The 25,716-nt window shown below is 30.0% G+C and overlaps 3 protein-coding genes and 1 long non-coding RNA gene across 6 annotated transcripts; 2 read left to right on the top strand and 2 right to left on the bottom strand.

Annotated features, from left to right (window-relative positions):
- Window positions 1-13,216: 13,216 nt before the first annotated feature.
- LOC124820593 (trihelix transcription factor ASIL2-like) lies at window positions 13,217-15,093 on the bottom strand. The gene is made up of 2 exons (XM_047292317.2): window positions 14,953-15,093; window positions 13,217-14,766 (listed from the first exon to the last, which is right to left on the bottom strand). The coding sequence occupies exon 2, from the start codon at window positions 14,746-14,748 to the stop codon at window positions 13,624-13,626; it is 1,125 nt and encodes a 374-aa protein (XP_047148273.1). The 5' UTR covers window positions 14,749-14,766; window positions 14,953-15,093; the 3' UTR covers window positions 13,217-13,623.
- Window positions 15,094-15,200: 107 nt separating this feature from the next.
- Window positions 15,201-19,153, top strand: LOC148191490 (uncharacterized). The gene is made up of 5 exons (XR_015783097.1): window positions 15,201-15,309; window positions 15,698-15,812; window positions 17,051-17,117; window positions 17,268-17,341; window positions 19,018-19,153. It is a non-coding gene; the product is annotated as an uncharacterized LOC148191490 (long non-coding RNA).
- Window positions 19,154-21,811: 2,658 nt separating this feature from the next.
- Window positions 21,812-22,957, top strand: LOC148191489 (acyl carrier protein 1, chloroplastic-like). The gene is made up of 4 exons (XM_088101540.1): window positions 21,812-21,996; window positions 22,234-22,341; window positions 22,440-22,559; window positions 22,663-22,957. The coding sequence occupies exons 1-4, from the start codon at window positions 21,892-21,894 to the stop codon at window positions 22,786-22,788; spliced, it is 459 nt and encodes a 152-aa protein (XP_087957666.1). The 5' UTR covers window positions 21,812-21,891; the 3' UTR covers window positions 22,789-22,957.
- Window positions 22,958-23,060: 103 nt separating this feature from the next.
- On the bottom strand, window positions 23,061-24,277 carry LOC124820595 (dormancy-associated protein homolog 4-like). Of its 3 annotated transcripts, none has more exons than XM_047292321.2 (3): window positions 23,871-24,277; window positions 23,657-23,758; window positions 23,061-23,530 (listed from the first exon to the last, which is right to left on the bottom strand). In XM_047292321.2, exons 1-3 carry the CDS (start codon window positions 24,106-24,108, stop codon window positions 23,526-23,528), a joined length of 345 nt encoding a protein of 114 aa, XP_047148277.1. In that variant the 5' UTR covers window positions 24,109-24,277; the 3' UTR covers window positions 23,061-23,525. The 3 variants fall into 3 exon arrangements, with proteins under 3 accessions (XP_047148277.1, XP_047148275.1, XP_087957667.1); XM_047292319.2 differs by having other exon boundaries at window positions 23,665-23,758; window positions 23,871-24,275; XM_088101541.1 differs by having other exon boundaries at window positions 23,061-23,758.
- Window positions 24,278-25,716: the final 1,439 nt, after the last annotated feature.

Below are 25,716 nucleotides of genomic sequence, written 5' to 3'. Positions count from 1 at the left end.
TTATGAAATAAATCAAATTATAAAAATAATTGAGAGGAAAAACTTTTGAACCAACAGGAGACATCATGTGCTTGGTTTGGTGATGCCTTTTATAAGGGTATGCAAAGAAAAAATGAACCAACATTTGTGAGGATCTAAATCATCTCTAGGTGATGAAAAACAAGTATAAGCAGCTTGAAGTTTTTGGACCATTAGCTTGTGACTAGAATTTGAAAATTGAAGCCTTTATCCCCAACTGTACTAGATCTGTTTAATTTATGGGCATTTTTAATGTATGAACCAAAAGAACTGGGGAAGTGACGAGTTGAAAATTAGCTATCAGTATAAAACTGGTGAATTCTGGGCGTGATATAATAATAAAATATTGCTAATTCTTTGATAAGAACATGAAAATTTATTAATTTTTTTTGAAAGATTTTGTGTTAATAATAATGATTGAATGTTGAAACTTTGCAGTGATGGGAGAGTGCCTTATCAACTGAACAATCAGAAACCAGAGGGAAGCACTACTTGGAATGAGGAAAAGCTCTTTCTGGAAGACTAAGTTTGTGTTTTATTTGAGATAAAATCTCAACTTCAATAACATGCAGTAAAACAATCAGTAGTACAAAATGGAATATTAATTCTCCTACGCTTACCCATGTTCTTATGGATTAAGCTACCGAAAAACAAATGCATTTTGGTGATATGAGTAGCAAAATCAATCCCTTTAAGCTATCCTTCAACTGTATAGTCTCATATCTATACAGTCTCTAGATCCTCTCATTCCGGTGTATGTTCGATTCATCCATGTGTTTCTTCCACTGGAAGTCTGCCAAGAGCCGCTCCTTGTCAGTGCCCCTTGCACTTCGTGCCTATTGCACCAGCGATCACTCCCCGCCCTCGTCAGTGCCCGGGTGTCACATGCCCACCAACTTTCGCTTGGTTCGTCCTCGAACCACACCGTTAATGTAACATCCCGTAATCTCACACTTGATAATTCATAATTGATATATTGTAGCATTACATTTAAGGTAACATCATTTAATCTCACACTTGATAATTCATAGTTTATATATATATATATATATATATATATATATATATATATATATATATATATATATGTTTTAAACTCATATTTCAACTATAAACTCATAAATATAACTCGAATTCTTCTAATTTATTCTTCTATCTCTTTCTTCATTGGCACTGAATCAGATGACATTCCTCCATCTGCTCCCGTATAACGAATTATACGATCATCGCACATACACAAACACAAACAAATAGGGTGAGCTAACATGCAACCAACCATTTATAAAACATGCATAATTACTTTGATACACTCAACAAACCTCATATAATAATTATGTCAGACACCCTCATACCATCATACAACAATCGCATCATAGATACTCATCTATTACTTTTATACACTCAACAAATCTCATATAATAATTATGTCAGACACCCTCATACTATCATACAACAATCACATCATAGATACTCATACCATCATACAACAATTGCATCATAGATACTCATCCCACAATACCACAATTACTAATAGACACTCATCCCACAATACTTAATAGACACTCGTTCCACAATACTCAATAAACACTTATTCCACAATACCTAATGGACACTCATTCCACAATACCCAATAGACACTCATTCCACAATACTCAATAGACACTCATTCCACAATACCCAATAGACACTCATCCGGATGATATGTTGATGAGCGGTCACGGGAGCTTATGCACTTGTGATGCCTTCTACTTCCTCTTACAAATACACTTCCAAAATACTCCATATCATCCACAATGTTAGTCCTCAACACTATGTCCAAACCGGCACATAGACTAGGACCTCCTACCCCTCTCACCAATAATTCATCATTCCCTACTTGAGACTGGATGATTATTAGAGTATCAGGATAACCTCCAACTACACAACCCTCAACATCAACATATACACAAATACCATATCATTGTTGAATCTCTCCGCCAGACTCATACCATACTCATATTCCTCAATTCACATTATACCCTTACAAAATCTCCCCATAATACTCATATCATGTTCAGAAGCATAAATTCAAATCCAATATAATAAAATTCAATCATCGCAAAAATCATACAAAATGAATATATCACAATAAATTAACAATACTAAAATATCACCATAAATGGTCACTGGAGAAGAATCAAATGTTTGACGAATCAAATTCACCATAAACGCCAGTACATATGACTAGTCACAACTTACTGGATTTGACCAGGGCTGCTCTATGATCAGGGATGTACCAACTCCGGTTTTTAAGATTCCTCTATCCTACCATCACAATTATAATTCATAATTCCATATCTACCACAATAACATGAATCCATCAGACATTTTCATTCCAACGAGATATATTGCACAATAATTTAACAGTACTCAATCTGTTCAACAAGATTTAAGTTAAAAACTTGTTGAGTAGACTTCCAGGAAAGAGAGGTGCGTCACAATGGACAACTCAAGTACCAAGTCTTTCCTTAGTCAAAGTGTTCCTCAACTAGTTTTAACAAATTTCTTATTTACAGATTCAAAACAACAACATATAATATTAGCACAGAAATTTTCATTAACAGTATTCACACAGAATTTCAAGACATGAATAGTAATAAAACAATACTAAATCATAATATAAAAGCTTAGAAAGGTTAACTCCCCTACCTCTATTCTAGACTTAATCTCTTGCTCAGAATTTGTTTCCTCGAAAACCCTCCAGAACCTCTACTCTTCTTGCAACTAAAATTTTCTTCTTAACTCTTTCTTCTCTATTTTTCAAATCTGAGTGTTTTATCCACTATCAATATTTTATTTTTTTTTATTCTTTTTTAATTCTTTTTTTTAAAGAAAAAGGTAGAAAAGAGTTTGAACCCATGTTCTTGAAATCCCCACAATTTTCTACCATTTAAGCTACCAAAATTTCTTATTTAGCTTTCCACATTTTATAAACTTATTATATTTTCCATTCACAAAGAAATTTATTACTACTAGTAATAAAATTGTGTAAATATTTTTCATGGGTCTTACATCGTTAAACAATTTGTATTTTGAAAAGAGTTGAGTCATTGACATATTCACCTTCAAGCAAAGGTTCATTCAAGATCTCTTCAATTTCCCCATCTTCACTACCCTCTCTAATTTCATCATTTGCATATGTTGAATCATCATCTCTAAAAAAACCCTCCAGGCCAATTACCATTTCCTTCTGATGTCATTATGCTTGTGAAAATTAGATAAAATTATATACGACAAAAATTATAACATGAAAACTCATTATAAAATCATTTTTTGTAAGAAATTGTTTAACAACGAGTGTTTCTGATTTTTTCCAGGCCAATTATCAATTCCTTTGATGTCATTATGCTTGTAAAAATTAGATAAAATTAGATAAGACAAAAATTATAAAATGAAAACTCATTATAAAATCATTTTTTTGTAAGAAATTGTTTAATGGCGAGTACTTCTGATTTTTTTCCAGGTCAATTATCAATTCTTTTATGTTTGTGAAAATTGGATTAAATTAGATAAGACAAAAATTATAAAATGAAAACTCATTATAAAATTATTTTTTGTAAGATTGTTTAACCACAAGTGTTTATGATTTTTTCAATTGGGACTACAATAGGGATGACAGAGAAAATGTTGGAGTGAGAGATGAAAGAGAAAAGGTTGAGAGGAGGAATGAGAGAGGTGAGTAAGGGTTTAGGGGGTTTCTTTTTTTTTTTTAGTTTTGAGAATGAAAATTATTAAAATACCCTTAATCTTAAAACTTAGAATCTATGATATATAAGGGTATTTTTGTCTACTAAAACCCGGTACACATTGCTAAAATATACCAACTGAAAAATAGGCGTACGCGTTAGCAAACCCATATATATATATATATATATATATATATATATATATATATATATATATATATATATTAGTTTAAAATTTAAATATTAAGAAATCATTAAAATCTTATTTTTATAAATATTGATATATCATATATTAAATTAAATAATCATTATAGAAAATTAATATAAACAAATCATTTAATATATAATAGGTTTTTTATCATATTAAAATTTAGATCTTCCCCTATTAATTTAATGAAATTATTTTAATAAAAATTATTATTACTTATTTTCTTTATAAAAAATATTGAAGAATAATTTCATAAATAAGGGATTATATAGTAACAAAAGTAATTAAAAAAACAAATAAATATTTTATCTACAAGTTATTATTTACCTTTATACACTATTAAAATAGATTTTAGAACATATTTATTTATTTTTAATAAAATAATTATTAAAATTATTTTCTATCCAATATAATTCTGTAATATATAAATATGAATTGATAATTTTACTTATGAAATTTAAATATACAATGTAGAAATTTGGTTAATACAGCTCATCAATAATGTTTTATATGTTATTTCAAACTTGTAACTCAACTTTTATACACTTCATTCATGTATATCACACTATATTGATAATGCACTTTTATTTATATACATTCATGTATATCATATTTCCTTTTTATAATGTAAAATTTACATAATGCATAAATTACTAATTCATTTTATTTTAATTTCTTTGATAAAATAATGATAAATAATAAATTATATGTAACATGATAAAAATAATTCAAAAGACCATATATATATATATATATATATATATATATATATATATATATATATATATATATATATATATATTAAAAGTTGTTCTTTAATATTAATATTATTATGTATCTTTAAATATAGGCTATTAAAATAAATTTGTACTGTATATGCATTTGTTTTAATAAAATAATTACTAAAATTATTTTCAATCAGATATAAAATTTTAAATAAGAATCTACATATAAAATTTTGAATTTGATTGGTTTTTAAAATTCAATTTAAAATTCAATCCAATGTAGTAAAATATTTTGATATTTAATTGAATTAAAACAATTTACCTTTTACACTATACACATTTTAATTTTAATTTTTAGTTTCGCTGTCATATTATTTTGAATTGGTTTAATGCATAAAATTGTCTTCAAATAAAACTTACAAGAAAAGATGTTTTATTACTTTTTCTTTTTCAAAAAAATATGTTATTACTTGAAATTAAGATGTTCCACCAGACTCTCTTTTTTCTTGAAATTTTATATATTCTCTTCCTATTTGTCCGAAATGTTTTCTTTTCTGATTTGAAATACGGTGCTTGTAAAGACTTTCGTGTTTAATATGATATATTATATTTACATTATAAAAAAAATCTTACCTTAATAAATAACATTTCTTATATATCTTTCCTCTTTTCTAATGAACTTTGCTTAAATGAATTTGACTCAAATATATTAATTTTATTTTAAGAATGTTTAGGACATGGACATTGATTAACAACTTAGAGTTACTTTTCTTCAGGTTATTAAAGGATAGATAAACATCATTTTCTTCATGATAAAGTATTGGAATAGCAACAATTAAAAATTTCATCCTAAAAAAGGTAACAAAAGTTTGAACATCACTGTTAATGCACAAACAAGAAATTTAAAACATAACGAGGTCGAGTCAGTAACATCTGCACAATTTCTCTTAGGATGTTGTTCGGTATCTACTCTTTTAGTCCTCCTTCTTGCTCTACCGTCTGGATGTGTACCTGTCAAAGTTAGTTAATTGTCCATACGATATTTCAGTGTAATGGTAATAAATACACAGTAAATACGATCACTTACATCTTACCTTTGACCTATATTTATAGCTTTTTGTATAGGTTTGAGATTAGTGGAATCTTAATCACGACCCAATCTCAACCTAATACCTCTAATTACTGTTTACCTTAATCTTTGTATGAAACTTGATTGTTGATTGTGGTCGGCCGTTCTGCTCATGATCGTCTAGTCTTGCTTGCTGGATATGTCATGTTCAATCAATGTTTAAACGTGTCTTACTTTCCAGGACCATCCGAGTGATTTGATTATGGGATGATTGTATGTTGGTCCGGGCCATCTGATTGGTTTGATTATGGGATGATTGTAAGTATGTCCGAACCATACAATACACATCAATTCAGAAAAAACAAAATAAACACAAATACAATAATTACAAATGACCCATAAATAAAAAGAAATGTCGAATTCGTTTTATGATCTACGAATGCACAAACAATAAATTTAAAACATTAATAATAAAAAACATATCAAACCAACAGAAAATAAACACAGATGCAAGAACTACAAATGACCGAAAAATGGAAAAAAAATGTCGAACTCGTTCTTTCTAAAACAAAAAAATATTTCAATTAAAACAAAAAATTTAAAACAATATTAACTTAAAAATATCAAAGAATCAAAAAATAAACACATATGCAAGAACTACCGGAAACGAAAACAAGAAAGAAGAGCTTACTTTGTGATATTGCTTCGGTTCCTTTCTCGAACTTCAAGTTCTCCAACTTTCGCTTTCTCGAAGAACTTCTTCAGTTGTCGCGTCTCTTCAATTTTTTTCCCTTTCTCAAATTCAGTTATCGCGCCATTTTAAGATATCGTCACCATATATACATACATATATACATATATATATATATATATATATATATATATATATGTGTGTATATATATATATGTATATGTATCTATATATATATATATATATATATATATATATATATATATATAATAAGAAGAAGAATAATTGTAATAATAATAATAATAATAATGATAATAATAATAATAATAATAAATGGTATGAGAACTAATAAAAGGAATGAGAACTTCATCTTTCTCTGTCCTAAACTCATTCTAAATCTATTATATTATGCCTTTACTCTTTTTATTTCCCCATCGTATACAAAAATTAAAAAGATTATTTCATATATAAGATATATTAATTACTAGCCATTTTCGGTCATAGAAAATAGTTTTCATTTTGATAAATATTTATACTAAGCAATTTCAAGAGATAAATATAGAAAAAAAAATTGTCATTAAACATGAAGTATCATTAAATTTAACGTCACATAAATTTTTAGCGACATATAACTGAAATAATGCATTAAAAGGGTACAAGTTAAACCGTGATGCATCTACATCAAAATTTTAATTAATGCACTAAAAAAATACAATAAAATAAAGTGTTTTTTGTATTTAAAAACGAAAAATAGTTCAACCCTATTATACGAAAAACGAAAACATTTTCATTATCCACTTCAAATAATCCATGTTGCAAACCCAATTAACAAAAAATTGTTAAAATCCATAAGAAAAAAAAATGGTGATAAGTGATTTATTATTATTATTATTTATTTTCCTATGGTATTGGCAGTAAAAAGAAAAAGTTATCAAAACCCTTTATATGAGAAAAAAAATATTTTATCCGTTATATTTAAAAAAAATGGTTGGATCGATTGTATTCTAATTAGAAAAGAAACACAGCAAAAATGAAAAGAAAAATATTTACTCAACAAAATTCTAGGATATTTTGAAGTGAAAAATAATAGTTACAATAATGAATATATTAATAGTGTGTGAAATGCCAAATAATTAATTATGTTGTTAATATATAAGGAAATTTAAAATATGTTTTTCAAATACAATTAATTATAAGATATTTATAATCCATTACGAGTGTATGTATTTTATTACTATACACAATTCTTTTACATAATTTTTTTTATTTTACCTACTTAAATCTCATATATGCTAATAAATAAAAAAAATGTATTCATGTTAATTATAATTACACTATAGATTAATATTTATATATAAGATTATGAAAAATTATGCATGTATCGTTTTGTCAGGATAGTCATTTTGTATAATTTGAATAAGTTATTAGTAAGTCTAGATGATTACGAAGAAGATGAATCGATGGATGATTAAGATAATCATAAAACTAATTTATTTATAAGTAAAATATAATTATTCACAATTGATTCATAATTAAATTATTGTTAAATATTTATTCTAAAATTTATAAATATAGGTGTGATTCATATCTCTTACATTAAAAACTTCGAAACTTCGATATGACTTTGTTACTAGAATATTTTCTACAAATATCTTCTTAACAACTTAGACGAACAATGAGAAGACTCCCAATATAACTTTTAGATCCTTTTGATAATTTAAATACATTAATCATATATATATATATATATATATTATATATATTATATATATATATATAATATAATATAATATAATATACGTATAAATAAATAGAGCTTATTTTTATTATATTATTAATTAATCTTCATTAATAGTTTTTATAATTGTATGGAAGTAGGTTTAATAGAAGAAGAAATTAATTAAGCAGAAGTATTGGGTAGAATAAAAGGAAAAGAAGAGTGTGATAGTAACTACTTTCCTATTTGGGACCACCATTTTTCTTCTCTAATAAACTCAAACTCATCACATTTTTCCAAAATATATTACTTATTTCCACATCTCACTACCACTCATTTCAATAATTATAAATTTATCTACCTCTCATGTTTAATTAATCTGTTCCTTTTAATCCACTGCCACAACTCTGTCATTCCAGAATTCAACTCTTCATATTTACTTGTATATTTAATGTTACATGTGATGTGATTCCTATATATATAAAGAGAATTTCCTTTTTAATGTTCACATTTATTTTTTAAGTATTTTTTTTAAATTAAAATAATTATTTTATTAATTTTATCCTTTAAATAACTGTTTTTTAAATTTGACTATTTTTTAAAATTTAACTATTTTCTTTAATTAGAAAATTACGTATAAAAGAATTAAAAATTATTCATCATGAAATTATAAAATTATTTACAATTTAATCTTATAAATATAACAACAATAATAATAATTTTATTATTTTTTACTATCGCGTATTCTTTTAGTAATATTTAATTATATTTTTATGTATGAAGTTTAAGGTAATTATTATTTTTCTCTAAAATTGGAAAAGACTTTGTTAATCTCTCAGTTTATGTTTTTTTAGAAATTAGTGTCTAAACATTAAATTCAAAAAATTTAAACCGTTTTAAACCTTGAAATTTAAATCTTAAAGTTTTAAATTTCAGTTGGTACACTTTAGTAGTGTGTAACGGGTTTTAGTAACAAAAATACTTCAAATATTATGGATTTTTAACGGGGTATTTAAATAATTTTATTCTCAAAACTAAAAAAAATCCAAAACCCTTACTCATCTTTCTCATTTCTCTCAACCTTTTTTTCTTTCATCTTTCTCACTCTAACATTGTCATCCTATTGTAGTTCCAAGTAAAAAAAATAAGAAACACTCACCTTTAAACAATTTGTCTTTGTAAAGAGTTGAGTCATTGACATATTCGCCTTCGAGCAAAGGTTCATTCAAGATCTCTTCAATCTTATCATTTTTACTAACCTCTTTAATTTCATGATCTGCAGACGTTGAATTATCATCTCTCAAAAAACCCTCTGCCAATTACCAATTCCTTCGGATGTCATGTTTGTGAAAATCAAAACTCATTATAAAATCAATTTTTTGTAAGAAATTGTGAGTGTTTCTGATTTTTTCCAGGCCAATTACCAATTCTTTTAATTTCATTCTGCTTGTGAAAATTAGATAAAATTATATAAGACAAAAATTATAAAATGAAAACTCATTATAAAATATTTTTTTGTAAGAAATTGCTTAACAGCGAGTATTTCTGATTTTTTCTAGACCAATTACCATCCTTCATATGTCATTATGGTTGTGAAAATTATATAAAATTGGATAAGACAAAAATTATAAAATGAAAACTCATTATAAAATCATTTTTGTAAGAAATTGTTTTACAGGGAATGTTTCTTATTTTTTTTTAGTTTTGAGGGAATGACAGAGAAAATGTTGGAGTGAGAAACATGAAAGGGAAAGGATTGAGAGGAATGAGGGATGTAAGTAAGGGTTTGGGAGTTTCTTATTTTTTTTTAGTTTTGAAAATGAAAATTATTCAAATATCCTTAATCTTAAAACTTAAAATCCATAATATATGAAGATATTTTTGTCTACTAACTAAAATATACCAACTGAAAAAAAAGTGTACGCAAATTACCAAACTCACATATATATATATATATATATATATATATATATATATATATATATATATATATATATATATATAAGGAAATATTAATTTTCTTAAAAATTTATAATGTAATATAAAAGCTTAATATATATTGTTTGTATGGATATTTGAGAGAAACTTATAAATATATTAGATTATTAAATATTTTATATTTATTTTTTATTTATAATTAGTTTATTATTATTATTTATTTATATTTTAAACTTAGTCTATATTTATTTTATTATAAATATAATACCTTAGATATATTCAACAAAAAGATATTAAACTATTTTATTTTATTATTATGGTGACAAAATATCAATCTTTACTAATATTAAATTTGTGTCATGTTTTTATAGTTTCACTATGTTTTATATTTTCTCAATATTAAATCTCTATCTTATATAAATGTCCAGTGATTTTATTATATTAAAATAAATTATATTTAAAGATTTTAATAATAAAATTTTATTCTAATTTTGTTATGCTTTTTTCAAGGAATTCAAAAAATATATTTTAGAACTATTATTTTTTACATGTATCTTGAAGATTACTCTTCTATTCTTTAACATTATAGTAAACTTTCAAAATATAATGAAAACATAATAATAATATATTATTATATAGACTTAACTACTAATTTAGTAATTAAAAGTGTAATTGGATAGTAAGTTTATATAATTTGTGTATTAAATATCTTGTTGGTATTTGTTAGATATATTAAAAGTGATAAATATCTCACTTTAATCCATGTATAATAATATTTATTATTAAGAGAATGAAATTATTAAATAAAATTGTATATAAAATCATAATAAAATAATTCATGATGGTGAGAAATATATTTAGAAATTATGACACTCATTATTTAAATTACTTTAAATAGTATTAACAATATTAATATTGTCATAAATAATATTATTAACATTAATAATAAAAAATAAAATTATTAAATTAATTATTAAGTGTAAGTGGTAGAGATAAAAAGAAAAAAATAGAAATAATAAATATATCTCTTTATATATATATATATATATATTATATATATATATATATATATATATATATATTATATATATATATATATATATATATAGTTTTATATAACTATATTAAGTGATAAATAAATCATATTAATTTTATCCTATTAAAGTATTAGAAGATATACAATCACGTTAAATTCTAAGAAAAGTATCTGTGTCAATTGTATCAATCACTCAAAGTACTATAAGATGCTTGTGCCATCCTGATATTAAATATTGCTTTTAATGAAGCAAAATAAAACTTTGGTTTTGATAAAAAAAATACTAGTAAAGTTTTAATTATCTTACTTTCATTTTAGGTGATTTTATTTTTTATTATTCCTATAAAACACTAGAAAAGTTTTAATTATCTTTTCTTAGGTGGTTTTATATTTTGTTATTAATATGGAAAGTTTTATCTTGAACACTAAACTTTTATCTTCTTATCTTATTTTTTGATAAAAATAAAAACCAACAAACAGTAGATAGTCTTCCATAATTTAAAACTTACAAACTAAAAAAAAATAATTTTAGTGTACATTTTTCTCTTAATTTCCACCACACTTTTAACCCAATTTTCAAATGAACAATGTATTAAATATAATAATTAAGTAGGTGTAAGAATGTTTAATTGGGTCCGATTGTGGCATATGGTGTTGCTTACTTTGGCCAAGAAGACTAAATATATTTTTCAATTACAAATACAGTTTCTGTTGTAAAAAAAAGTTGAAACTTAAAATAGACAGCAATATTGAAGGTCAAATAGTGATCACAGAACAATATAAAAGAAGTACATAATTTAGTTTGATCTTGTTAAGTTATACGTGTTCCTTATATGCGGATAGCTATGAAGATGTACTTTATTTGGAGACTTCCATCATTGATAGAGACTTGAAGGATTTTATACAACAAAGTACTTCACCAAGGCAAGTTATTTGATTTCATCTACTCAATCTCAGCCAAGGTAATGAAAAACCAGCATGCAGAAATGCTGTCAGAGAGGAAATTAATCTTAAACATAGACACTGTCAATTACCTCTCTCTCTCTCTCTCTCTCTCTATTTTTAATGTACGAGGGAAACAACTAAAACTTCACCAAAGATGTTATCTTTTTTGGTTTGTTGGTCTTATGAACCCACCAGAATCCAATGCTTTAAATATGAGCTTTAATGATATCATTATTTAAACTCGAGGCATTTGAACATTTTTTACTTATTTCTAGTCAATTGATTGCAGATCTATTCAATAGTACAATTTCGATCTACCTAACATTCAGCATTTCTCTAGATATAAGCACTTATGATTAAATATAATATACTGGGCAATTCGAGGAACTGATATGATATGATTGGCAGCGTGGACAAGAGTCTAAGCTTTGAAATTAGGCAGAGTGCAAGAGACGTCAAACCAATATTTACCCGTATAAGAGTTAAGATGTAAGCATTAGTGTAGGGTTTAGAGGCTGTATCCAAAGAATCCAAAGCTGAAATTAGGAAAGACATCAAAAACCAATACCAGAGTGTCACCTTACAAGAATTCGTCATTAAAACTTTCATAGTAGTCATTAAATATCTCCAAGATTAGCCCAACTTAGTGTTTGGTAATCTGTCAGTGCTGTGTTGAATTTCAAGGTCCTGTCTGAGATCAAAATCACTTCAATGCACTGTGTATAGGAGCAACACAGTTTCAACAACAAAATGAATTGAAGAAACGGGATTTGACTTCCCAGACGCAAGATACCCCTGTTAGATTTAGAACTCGAGAAAAAGCATTTGTATAACAAATTTCTAGCTTTTGTTTATAAAAAAGTATCAATAGAAAGTGTTTTATAACTCACATCTTAACAACTTCATTTATTTACTATATCTTAATAATTGGAACTTTATGTTGTTATAAAGTGCATTTTAAAGTCGTCTCTCACTTTAAAACAGACAAACTCCAAAGCAAAAGATGTCTGCTGTGCACTCATTTGCTAAGGCAGATAATGTCTGTGATATATAGACTTTTTAAAGAAACGTCTCTTCAGATGGTGATCGATCAACCTTAATAGACATGAGTGTGTCTCCAGGAAGAACAGAAACAGCTCAGGAATTCATCTAATAATAAACTTTAAGCTATTGCATGAAATTCAAAATGCACTAAATTGGCATCATGAGGTTGCATTTCAAGTATGTACAAACAATAGTTTATGCTAGAGCTACGAATAATGAATGATGATATGATGCCTGATACTAATATAACCCAGAACGGTGTTACACATTATGAGAACTGATACATCTGCTGCAAAGAGATTATTAGATTATTCACTACTCAGCACATACTCCTGCAAGTTTTCCTGCTCTGTTTTAGGGTGCAGCAATCCGCTTAAGTTAACTGTAACAATTAAGGGATAAATAATAATAAAAACTAAACTCATACACCACATGCTAATGCAATTCAATCCTAACCTTAACCTTAACTTTAAGCTTAACCTAGTTATCCCTCACTCATTCTCACATTCACTCGCTGTCGCTATTATTGTTGTTATGATTGTTGTTATTGTTATTGTTCGTGGTGCTATGGTGATTGTTGCCAGGATTAGCACCTTTTCTTCCAAGCTTGAGTTGCGAAATCTCCAGTTGTGTCTTCATGAAAAACTGCATCCTCTGCAACTCCAAATCCTTCGCGAACTTCATCCTCTGCTTCTCCATCTCCACCACCTGCTGCAGCTTCGAGCTCTCCGCGTGTTCATACGCCTCGCCAAATTTCAGAATCGCCTGCGTCAGTTCCCTCACCGCGCTTCCCCAACCCTTCGCCCTCCGTCTTCCTTCGCTTCCTTTCCCTGCGTTCGAACTCATCACCCGCGGCCTCTTCCGCTCGAAACTCTCCGGGGGAAAACTGTCGCTCGAAGCTGGCGATGACGCGCCACGCTCGTCCGAATCTGATTCCAACGGTGGACCGCGGCGCCGGAACTGAATCTTCTGGTTCTTCAACGGAACCGGCTGCGGTTGTTGTTGCTGCGCCGGCCTTTGAGGACGGTGATACTGATTCACGCCGTCGCGAACGCCGACCGGAATCCCTAACGGCACTTTGTGCGACTGTAAAATACTGTTTCCGGCAGCGCTGGTGCCGGCGGTACCGGAGGAGGCTCCGGCGCCGGGGATCTTGGCGCTTGGACCGATTAATTTGTCCAAACGGTCGAAGAACGGCCACTTGCTGGTGGCGCCGGCGGCGATCTTAGCCTTCTCCGATTTGTACTTCTTCTTTACGGTGTCGATCCGGTTTTTGCACTGAATATCTGTCTTCGGCGCCTTCGTGTAATCTTCTCTGCCGCTCACGATATCAGCCACCTCCTTCCAGTGCTTCTGTTTCAGATTTCCTCTGCTCAGTTCCAGATACCTCTCTCCCCACGCGTCGATCAGTACCGCCGTCGCACCTTCGCTCCAGCAATCCTCCCTTCCTCCGCCGCCTCCTCCACCACCGTTGCCCTTCGACGGCTGCTGAATCGGAAGCGCTAATGCCAAACTATTCGACGGCGCCGGCGCCGCGACAGTCACCGTTATCCGTCCGTTCGCCCTCGGAGAAGACACCGGGGATCCGCTCGCCGGCGACGGATGCGACTGGATCTCTTCCTCATCGTCCATATCCTTCTCGCCGCCGATCTACCGTAGATAGAGAAACCGAAGTTAGAAAGAGACGGAGAAAGAGAAAAATAACGTAGCTAGGGTTTTTATTTATTTTAATCTAATTGAATTTTGGCCGGCGATAATATATCGACGCCTTTTCGTGCCTTGTTCGTTTTTATTTTCATTTATTTAAAAGAAATTTGGGTGAAATTGGTTTGGAACCTTTTTTGGGGTTTCGTTGACGGAAGGGAGTGAGTTGACGGTGACCGTCGACACGTGGTAGAGAGCAGAGGAAGAGTTGGTGACGTGGCAGAATTGAATTGGACGTGTGCAAAAACTCCGTCACCGGCTGAGTTGGTGGACCTTCTCTGTTATTGTCTGGTGTCACTGCTTCACGAGTTTGACGATAAACACAACTCTAACTCTCTTCCGCTGATATACCCATTTTACCCTCTCAAATTCATCTTTTATTTCCTGCTTAATTAAACTTACTTTACGTTATTTTTTTAGCACCGGAGAAGAAAGGAGGACAATAAGGGAAATAAAATTGTAGCTGCTTGAAGCAAAGATGAGGCAAGGGTAAGTGGTAACAGCTTTTAATGTTGCTTTTGTTTCCCTTGTTTATAGGCGTGACGTCATGTTGTTTCTTGTTAAGTAATTTGTTGGTGTGCCTAAGTATAGACTGTCCTGCACTCTCATGCTTTCACTTTTATTCATTCAAGAACCTCGCCTAAACTCATTTAATTTAATTTCAGACTAATTTCACTGAATTTGTTTTCAAGCACACCGCCAATTTCACGGGATTCTATATTATACGTATATTTTTATTCAACCAAATTCTGTTTTTTTTTAAATTAAAATACTGTCCTACTCAAATAAAAAAAGGACAGTATTACATTTTAAAAAGAATAAATAATTAAAGGAAAAATATATAAGGAGGTGATGATGATCTCTGATCTGTGAATAGGTACAGTGGTGACCTACAATTGAGGACACTACTTGACAAAGCTTCACCGTTCATTACTTATTTTCCAACACCAGAATCTCACAGGGATTGTACATTAGGTTAAGCTGCATGCCAGGTCTGCATCATACAAACATCACTTTTCTTTTTAACTAAAAATATCATATGTCTTTCTCATTATCATATAACTAGTGTTAAATTTATAGGGTTAAATATATGTTTTATTTCTTAATTTTAGTTAAAATTAAAATTAGTTTCTTTTTAATTTTAATCCAATTTAATTTATTAATTTAAAAAAATGTGTAAATTTAATCATTTTAACCAAATTTTATTGAGTTTATTAAATATTTTAAAATATTTGAATTATTTACACTGTTTAACACAATTTTTTTAATATTAATTAAGAAACATATTTAAAATTTCAAATAAAATTACATAAATTTATTTAAAAAATAATTAAATTAGTTTAAAATTTTAAAAATAAACTAATTCCAACTTTTTACTAATGAGAAAAACATACTTAACCTAAATTTCTATTCATTCTATAAGCGATTAAGTTTACTTATAGAAGATGAGATTACACAAGCAAAATCATATTAAAGAAAAAAGTTTTCCTAACACATTTATAACTACTTTAAACACGTTACCTGTGATAGAACATTAACGCTGGTACTAATATTATTATTAATATTAACTTCAAGTGTTATTATTAATAAGATAGTATTATTTTTTATTTTAATAATATTATTAGTATTAATATTAACACTGGAACATGCACATAGATTATTATTATTATTTTGATATGTAACAGTAACAAATATAAAATAATATAGTTGTGGATGAAAAAGTATTATTGAAAGTATATATTTTACTATAAATAACTCGTTCAAATATTAATTACGTATAAAAATTCCACACATGCTTCTTGTTAATAATATAATGCATGTTACTATTATATATTTTTTAAAATCTGTACAATATGAGAAACTAGTATAACCTATTATGATTTTTATTTTCTCAAAATCTATTTAATAACTTAATTTTATTAGAAAATAAAATATTAATATAGATAATTTCAAAACTTATAATTCTTTTATTTTAAGAGTGATTTTAAGTGTAACATATTGTGAGAACTTGGAAAATGGGTTAAAAGAGTGATTATGTGTATTATCCTAATGGACCAGATTTTTATTTTTTTCAGTATAAATAGATTTTTAAAATATATCCTGGTCATTAGCATAAACACCCAACCTCTCTCTAGAACTCAGTTATTCCTCTTTTCTTTGTCTTCTCTGTATCACATCTCTTCTTTCTCTCTTCCATTCCTCTTCACTGAGCCAATGGACTTCCGATCAGGTGGCGCCCAAACGCCCGCAACGTAGAGGGCTTCGAAACTGACCAATTCATTTCGGGTTCTAGGCTGGTAAGTCCCTACATGCAACCTCTTCTTCGTTCTTAAACCTAGCACATGCAATCTCTGCTGGTTGCATGTGTCTTGTACTTTTTCCTTTTTCCTTTTCTACTTCATCCTAGCTCTAAGAGTTGTTCCTATCACCCATGTGGTGGTCTATAGGGTTTTGTTGAGGTTCTTCACCGAGTAGGGTACTGTGGAAGCAGTGTTGTGAGTTGTGCTGTGACATCTCTGAGGTAAGGGGAGCTAGGATACGTTTTAAATTGGTTGCATGTGATGTATGTATGCTGAGTTTTGTACTGTTGTGTTGTTGGTATTGTGTTTTGATTTGGGAAGATTTAGTTGCATGTCCTAGACTGTATAAATGTGGAGCTGAAGTGTAATGTTTATAAACTGTTTTAGATGTATCTAATTGCTGTAATTACTAGGTTGAAGTGTTTGAGGTGAGATATCTGTTGTAACATTGAATAGGTAGGAAACTTGGTGTTCTATTAGGGTTTTAGGCCACTTTGAGAGGAAGTGAGGTAGTGATTTTGGGCATTGGAGATCTTGAGTGGAATTGGGTTGTTTAGGTAGCTCAAATAGGTCAATTTTGACTTGTTAGGAACCTCAAACTGGTCTAAAATGAGTTACAAGTAGTAGAATTGGATTTGGGTCCCTAAGTTGTTGATTTTGGTGTTTTAGAGTAGAATTTGAGCCTAAACCACTTTAGAATTGTAGTAGGAACGTTTATAAACATCTAAACAAGTTTAATTAAGTATAAAATATGAATTAGAGGTGTTAGAAGTTGGGGAAAATGACTAGAAATGGTAAAGGGTGTGAGAGTTGCATAATTCTGTAGAATTTGCGTTCTGCAGATTATGCAGACTCGCTATGCGAATGATCTCGCATAGTGAGTCCCTGTAGAGGGTGCTCTCTGTTTGAGTCATTTGCTGTGTGAGGTGGTGCGCTGTGCGAATGACTGGAGGGTGCTACTCTCTGTCTGGTGATTCACATAGCGAATCCTGTCGCTATGCGACTGGTGATGGTCTGGAACTACTAATATTTTAATTTGAAGGGCGAGTTTGGGCGCATAGCGAGACTTTGGAAGGGGTAGTCTCTGTCTAGGCTCTCGCATAGCGACCTGGGTACGCTATGTGAGAGGTTTGAATTTTGGTGCATGCTGCGAGTCAATTCGCATAGCGAATTAAGGGGTGCGCTGTGCGAGACTCTCTTGTCCCGCCTTGCGAATAGGATGCGCTCTGCGAATCCTCTGAGTCCAGATTTTTCTTTTGCTATTTCTTTGGTTGAATTAAGTGTGTGGAATGATTGGAATGCATAATATGATGGTGGTAATGTGATTATATTGAAAGTATGTGAATGTATGAGACATGTTTGGTGGTTGAATGTAACAAGTGTGGTTATTGGACGTAACTCCATGATCTTCGAGGAGAGGGTTCATGGTGGTGCCCTTGGTGTGTTTTACAATGATTTGCATGGTAGCTCAGTCTTGGGGGTTATCTAAAACTCCAATGGTCTTTCATTCTCAAGTAGAGAGGATTGATCCATGTGGTGAGGAGTAGCAGGAGGTCCTAGTCTTGGGTGCTTCCAGTATGGCCCAAGGTGAGTGATAATGGACTAACCTCGTGAGTGTGGTAGGGTGAAACCCATTGGCAATGACTTTGCAAAGCAGTAGAGGCCACCACGAGTGCATGACTCGCCATAGCTCGACAATCATTCTAAGTCCGGACGAGTCTGGTGTAAAGTGTAACAAGTGGTGTTGTATGGTTCATTAACTTTGAATTAAACTTGCATGTTGTATGTGATTGTTATAACATGATTTTTGTATATCTAGCTCACCCTTGCTTCTGTGTTTGTGTTTTGCTTGTGTGTGCTTTTCTTTTGCAATGATCATCCACTTGGATGTGAGCAGAGGTAGATGAGGTACTCATGGAGCAGGCCCTCGATGGTGATGATAATGCAGCTTAGTTTGTTTAGAAATTTCTAAATTAAGTACTATCATTTTCAAATACTCTAATGTGTTTAAGTTTTAAATTATGACTTCTTTTGGATGACTGTAATCTTAATACTTTATTTACAGTCTTCTTCTAACTGTTCTCTTATATTAAAAATGTGGACTGCTATATTATATATATATATATATTTATATATAATCTGGGACGTTACACATATAATCGTAAACATAATAAATTTTATGTATTTATACATTTTATAGAAAAGAAATGTACACTATTGTGGTTAATTCTTAGTGTTTAGGAGTATAAGATTAAAGTCAAGTTTTATGGAGTCTAACCATTTAGATGGTATATGTTGAAGACACCCTAATGTTAAAGTCAACTTAATATTATCAGTTCAAAATTAATAGCACAATAAATACATATTACTACTTCCTTATCTCAAACATGTATTTATAAGTTTTGGAGTAAGCTTTTAATTAACATTGACATAATTACGATCCAATTGTAGGTAATTACACTTTACCTTTAAGTTGGTCAATATTAAGGTTAACCGATCTGACATGACTGATTGGTCTCCCAAATGACTCATTGGATAGTCCGAGTCAAGGTTGACCATCTGGTCTATGACTAACCAGACAGTCATACAGTAAAGTTAATATTTAACTTTACGAAAAGAGTAAAAGAAACATTATTTTACTTAGTTTTTCATTGGTATGATAAAACTTTTATATTATTAGTTTATCCGATATATGCGTGAGATAATAATAATTATGCATGGAGATAAAAACAAGAGATAATATAAATACTTGATTATTTTTTTTCGAGACCAACATAACTAAGGAGTGACAATGCGGGTTGGTTTGGTTCGTTTAGGCCCGCCTCACACTTGACTTGTAAAATACGGGTTGGATTAGCCTGTCACGCTTATCAAAATGGACTGAATATTACGACGTGTCTCGCATTCTTTTTGACTTGAGAGCCCCTAGGCTGACCGCATCACTTTTTTTAAAGAAATTTTCTAACTCAACTTAATGATATACTCTATATGATCATGTTAAGAATTACACAACTTATTCCATTTATTGGTACAAATATCCATAAATAACTTAAATATATCTTAATTTAACATTTTGAATATTTTTTATTGAAATAAATATATTTAGAACTACATACAATTTGAAAGTATACCTATACTTTGTAATTAAAAATCAAGATTGTGCATAATTAACTTTAATAAAAAAAAAAGAAGAGCTTATTTCATGTTGTATAATGCATGATGGTCTTTACTTTTATGTCATATTTGCCTTTTTAGTTTAATTGATAAAGATCATATCATATATTCAAATATCATGACTTAGCATAATTTTGTGATTATGAAATACTTTGCATAATATTTTTATATTATTAAAATAAATAAAATATATTCAATATATGATAATAAGAGCCCATGAATATAACTACAACACAATGATCAACACATTGCAATAACATCACCAACTCAAACAAATGTTAAATCTAGAAAATGCGGACCAGTCAGTATATGCAAGTCAGACTTATGTAGATAAGTAGACTCATAAACATTGGAAACCTGCAAGCTGATCCGCTTAACGCATTCACATTATCATTCCTAATATAACCTTTTTAAATTATATTTATATACGCGTAATTTCTATCTATCTTTTACTAGGTTGATGACCTTCTAAAATCATTAATATTTGATATTTACGATCACCAATTTAGAAAAATGCATACTCAATTACTAAAAATCTATGTCATATGCATGTTATAACTTAGTTTAATGGTTAGTAATTACAATTGCACATAAATTATAATAGTAGATAATTATTTCTTTATATTTGAAAAATATTTTTTTTAAAATTAAATTAATTTCATTTAACAAAATGTCAACTAGCCATCATTGAAAAAAAATTAATATAAGTTATTTATGGAAAGGATGAAATACAAAGGGTTACTTCGGGAATATGGAGCAATTTTTGTAAAGTTATTCCCTTTATCAGCCTTTCCGCGTAGTAAAATTTAGATTTAGCTATATTTTTAATTTTTGAAACGTAAAACGAATTCATTTTTGATATCTTAAATTGAAAAAATAAATGTTACAGTGTTTTAACTTTGTAAATTTACAATTTTTTAATTTTTCAATAAACTTTAGTTAATAAAATATTTATTAAAGGAATAATTTATTAGCATTTCTAAAAAAAAGAAAATGTCAGTATTCTATCCCCTAAATAATAACCTGATCAAACTTGACTCGTTAATTTGGATTATTGCGACTTTGGGATGATAAATACCTAAAATAAAACACAATGACAAAGGTATGTACTGTCTTGTCTCATTGACATTGTGTTGATCAGTTGTAATGCAGACAAAAATAAGGATGAGCGACATGCACCATGAAAACATCAATGTAGGAAGTGTCTTTGTCCTTTTGGAATATATTTTGCATCATGCCATGGAATGGCTCATTCAATAATCAATACCTCAAATGTAAAAAAGACACATTTTCTGGTGCACTCCGTCCAATTTATGGCTCCTCAGAATGATTTTTCTGAATCATCGATTCCAACTCATAACCTATTAGCTGTTTGATCTAAATAGTTACACACACATACATACACACACACACACACACACATATATATATATATATATATATATATATATATATATATATATATATATATATATATATATATTTATATCTGTTTATATTCTCAATGGCATCACCCATATAAAATCTGCATTAGAGTGTAGTCAATAAAGTTCTTAGGAATTTTAGTTTTCTGGTTGAGCACTTCCCCAAATAAGTCATGGCTTATATTCTATCCACTTCATCAATTTCATTGGCTACCCTCTCCTTCAATTCTGGGGTCAGAACAACAACCACTCACCAAATGAAGAAACTGTCCACAATGGTATGACAGACACCATTTTCTTCGTCAAATTAAGTTTGTATCTTTTACCAGTTGTTTAAGTAGTAGAGACATGGATTAACTAAGTCAAAATTGTTCTGACTTAACCAGAAATCTAAAATTCAAGTCCTTAATTAGGCTATATTCTATCAGAGGGAGAATTTTGTTGTCTATAGTGATTCTTTTCAACTTAAACAGGATTGCTTTTCATGAAATGTGTAAATTTGTTTTCTTATGCAGGAAAGTTCTGTATTTAGTGGGCTAAAACATAAAGTCCAGTTGAAGAAGGCAACAAAAGTGACCTATACACGCTCTGCTGGCTTTAATACTACAATCTCTTGCTCTGTTGTAATAATTTCTTTCTCCCATTTTCTCCTGTTAAATACTTCTTTCTTAAGTCTCTTGTTTTGTTGGCTTCTCTTATGTGTTTCCTTTACTGGGCAAAGGCTCATCCGGAAACTATGCAAATTGTCCAATGCACAATTGCAAAGCAACTTTCTATTGATGAAACCACTGTGACTCCGCAAACTAAATTTTCAGATTTGGGTGCTGATTCTCTTGACACTGTAAGGCCTCAAATTCTAGCACTGTTTTTAGTTCTATCTTACATGATAGAAGATAAATAAGTATTAATCTTACATATGTTTTGATATGCCTAAATTTAAACAGGTTGAAATCATGATGGCTTTGGAAGAAAAGTTTGACATTTCTATTGGAGAAGGTGGAGCTGAGAACATCTCCACCGTCCAAGATGCCGCTGATCTGATTGAGAAGGTGAAGACTTGTTCAACCTAAACGAAGCTGGGGTCAAACCATAACTGTCCTTTCAGATTTTGACAGAAAATTGCTATAGAATGCTTAATTTCTAAGGAAGTGTCATCCTAGCATTTACCTCTTAATTTCCTCAAACAATAATCGCTCTTTTAGTCCTTTGAATTGAACAAATTGATTGATTGAGGCCATACATCTTCATGTAACTATTAATCATCTATTTGAGTTAATAGCTGATGCATGCTCAATCTTTTGATTATGTATGTATAAAGATATGTCACTAAGCACCAAGGGTCTATAAAAAAGCAGAAACATATATTTATTTATATACAATAACTATTTTCAAGCTTCATTGAGTTCACCAATAGAGATCTGAGAGTACAAAAGTCATATTTACAACAGCCAAGAAATCAAAAGGAAAAAAAAAAAACATATATACAAAAGCTGGTTTTCTACTCTTTCACAACCTTGGAATCCCATGAAGCACTGACTCAATCTGGTGGATACACCCTGCAAATCACCTGAGCCATTTTATAAGCAGGTAGTACTGATGTATTCGTATACTTTATACCATATAATATGTACATAGTATAGTAAGGTGCAATGAATAAAATAACATGATTCCCTATGGAAATTGAAATCAGTGTTGCTGTATGTACAGAAAACGTAATCCCTCTCTGCCTCTGCGGGATGATATTCAAGTCAGTTCAAAAGCAAAACATCTCATTTCCACTCTCAGTAGCGATCCAAAGCGCTCATGATCACCCTGCACAGTGCAAACAAAGCACAAAAACAACAATAAGAAAAGTTTTACACAACAAAACATGCACGTAAGTGCAAGCGGCATATCTGCCATGTTAAATGTCGTAGATATTAAGGGCAAAACAGAAACCAGAGAACCAATCGTAAATCGTCGGACTTCTATTTGCAGCACCCTCCACCGTTGACGATTTTCTCCTCGTGAACTTCTTGACACCACCGCCCGGCGCCTCGGCTGCAATTGTTAAGCGTAAAATTCTTAAAAACTGGTCGATTTAATCGAAAGAAAAAGTCAACAACTTGTGTTCGTCAAAGTTCAGTGCTTTATAGAGAGAGGTGTTACGAACGAGAGAAGGGGGTGCAAGGGGTGTCCGGCACAGAAGAAGGAGAGGCAGGAGCAGAGGTTGAGGTGCTTCCCAAACCAGAGTGAGTCCGAATAATGGTGATGCTGCGGCTGATCGGAACATCCTCCGCCACCGCTGGGCCGCCGGCGGATGAGTTGTTAAACTTTCGGAGCTTGCCCAGACCCGTTTCGGGTGTGGGACCCGCCAACGTTTCGTCCCAAAGCTTGTGAAGAAAACCCATCTTATATACTATATATCTTCTTCTTTTTCTCACGAATATTGATGTTACAACTTCAACACGGAGATCAAAGATGAACGGAACGAAACGACAGAGAGAAAATACAAAAAAGAAGAGAAACAAAGAATTTTTTTTTATATATAATTTTTCTTTTTTGTTTGAATTTGGCAGGGATGAGAGGTACTTATAATGAGAAATGGAAGGTTGGGTTAACGGGTTTAATTAATTAAATTAATTAATTAATTAGTTGATTAATCATTGACAGGTGTGTTAGTGTGTAAACTTAGCTCCGGCTAATTAGGGTTTGTTTTCAGCCATCTAATTACATAGCCCTTGCTATGTTGGCTTTGCCTAATTTTGTACATTGAAAATCATTAATAATTAATCATTTTTATTGTGGGTGTTGATTAAGATAAAATCAATGGAACTAAAGTTCATACTCTAAACACTTTCTATTGAATTCTAATTATAAAATTGACTTGAATAAAAACCGAAGTCATCGTTTACTAATTATATATATGTATACATACATACATACATACATACATACATACATACATACATACATACATACATACATACATACATACATACATACATACATACATACATACATACATACATACATATATATATATATAGGTTTAATTGCTTCCTTTGTCCCCAGTTTGGTTGAATTGTGTCAAATTCATCCTCATTTTTAAAAAAGTTTCATTGTCGTCCTCACGTGGTATAAAAGTGTCAATTGAATCCAAACATAGAAAAAATTTGTGTCAAAGTAGTCATTTTTCCTATATATCTGTGTCTTCCTTTCATATGTCACTTCTCTGGAGCTATGAAAAGCCTTAAATTGGATAAGGTAAAATGAATATCTGTACTTGATTGTATGAAAGGAAGACACAGAGATATAGGAGGAAAAATGACTACTTTGACACAAATTTTTTCTATGTTTGGATTCAATTGACACTTTTACACCACGTGAGGACGACAATGAAACTTTTACACCACGTGAGGACGACAATGAAACTTTTTTAAAAATGAGGATGAATTTGACACAATTCAACGAAACTGGAGACAAAAGAAGCAATTAAACCTATATATATATATATATATATATATATATATATATATATATATATATGTATATGTGTGTATTTTGTAATATTTTACTTTATTTCAATTTATTTAAAGTTATCTAAAATTTATTTCAATATTTTTTTAAACTTTTAATTGATGTAAAAAACATCTTATATGTGACAAGTCAAAAGGAAAAACCATGCAGTGTAAAAGTAACACAGGGTGCAGATAGAAACCGTTTCTTATAACATATTGTGTTTTCTATTTAGGCCCAACAATATTTTTTATTTGGTAAAGAGTAAGTCCAGTCAAGAGAGAGGGGTGTTAGGCTAAGATGACTTTATGGAATTATATGAACTTTCAAAAACATCATGGTGAAAAATTAAAAAGGGGTACAAATAAGACTTCCCTTTTTCATTTTGAATGGGTTATAGTAAGGTTAATGTGGGCTTTTAGACGTTCAATGTGCATCTCTTCCTACTGCACCCCCATAAATCCTATATGCACTCCGTATAATTTAAAATGACCATTTTA

The sequence above is a fragment of the Vigna umbellata genome, chromosome 11 (genome assembly GCF_029865625.1).
Source record: "Vigna umbellata cultivar VRB3 chromosome 11, Vumbellata_1.0, whole genome shotgun sequence".
NCBI classification, from domain to species: Eukaryota; Viridiplantae; Streptophyta; class Magnoliopsida; order Fabales; family Fabaceae; genus Vigna; species Vigna umbellata.
The sequence above is the reverse complement of the archived record's forward strand: the minus strand, read 5'-3'. Positions and strand labels throughout refer to the sequence as shown.

Coding starts and splice junctions, on each gene's coding strand:
- LOC124820593 (XM_047292317.2), bottom strand. CDS start 14,748: ATGGACGATGAGGAAGAGATCCAGTCGCATCCGTCGCCGGCGAGCGGA.
- LOC148191489 (XM_088101540.1), top strand. CDS start 21,892: ATGGCTTATATTCTATCCACTTCATCAATTTCATTGGCTACCCTCTCC. Junction 21,997..22,233: donor TGAAGAAACTGTCCACAATG/GTATGACAGACA, acceptor TTTCTTATGCAG/GAAAGTTCTGTATTTAGTGG. Junction 22,560..22,662: donor GTGCTGATTCTCTTGACACT/GTAAGGCCTCAA, acceptor AAATTTAAACAG/GTTGAAATCATGATGGCTTT.
- LOC124820595 (XM_088101541.1), bottom strand. CDS start 24,108: ATGGGTTTTCTTCACAAGCTTTGGGACGAAACGTTGGCGGGTCCCACA. Junction 23,759..23,870: donor CCCTTGCACCCCCTTCTCTC/GTTCGTAACACC, acceptor TAACAATTGCAG/CCGAGGCGCCGGGCGGTGGT.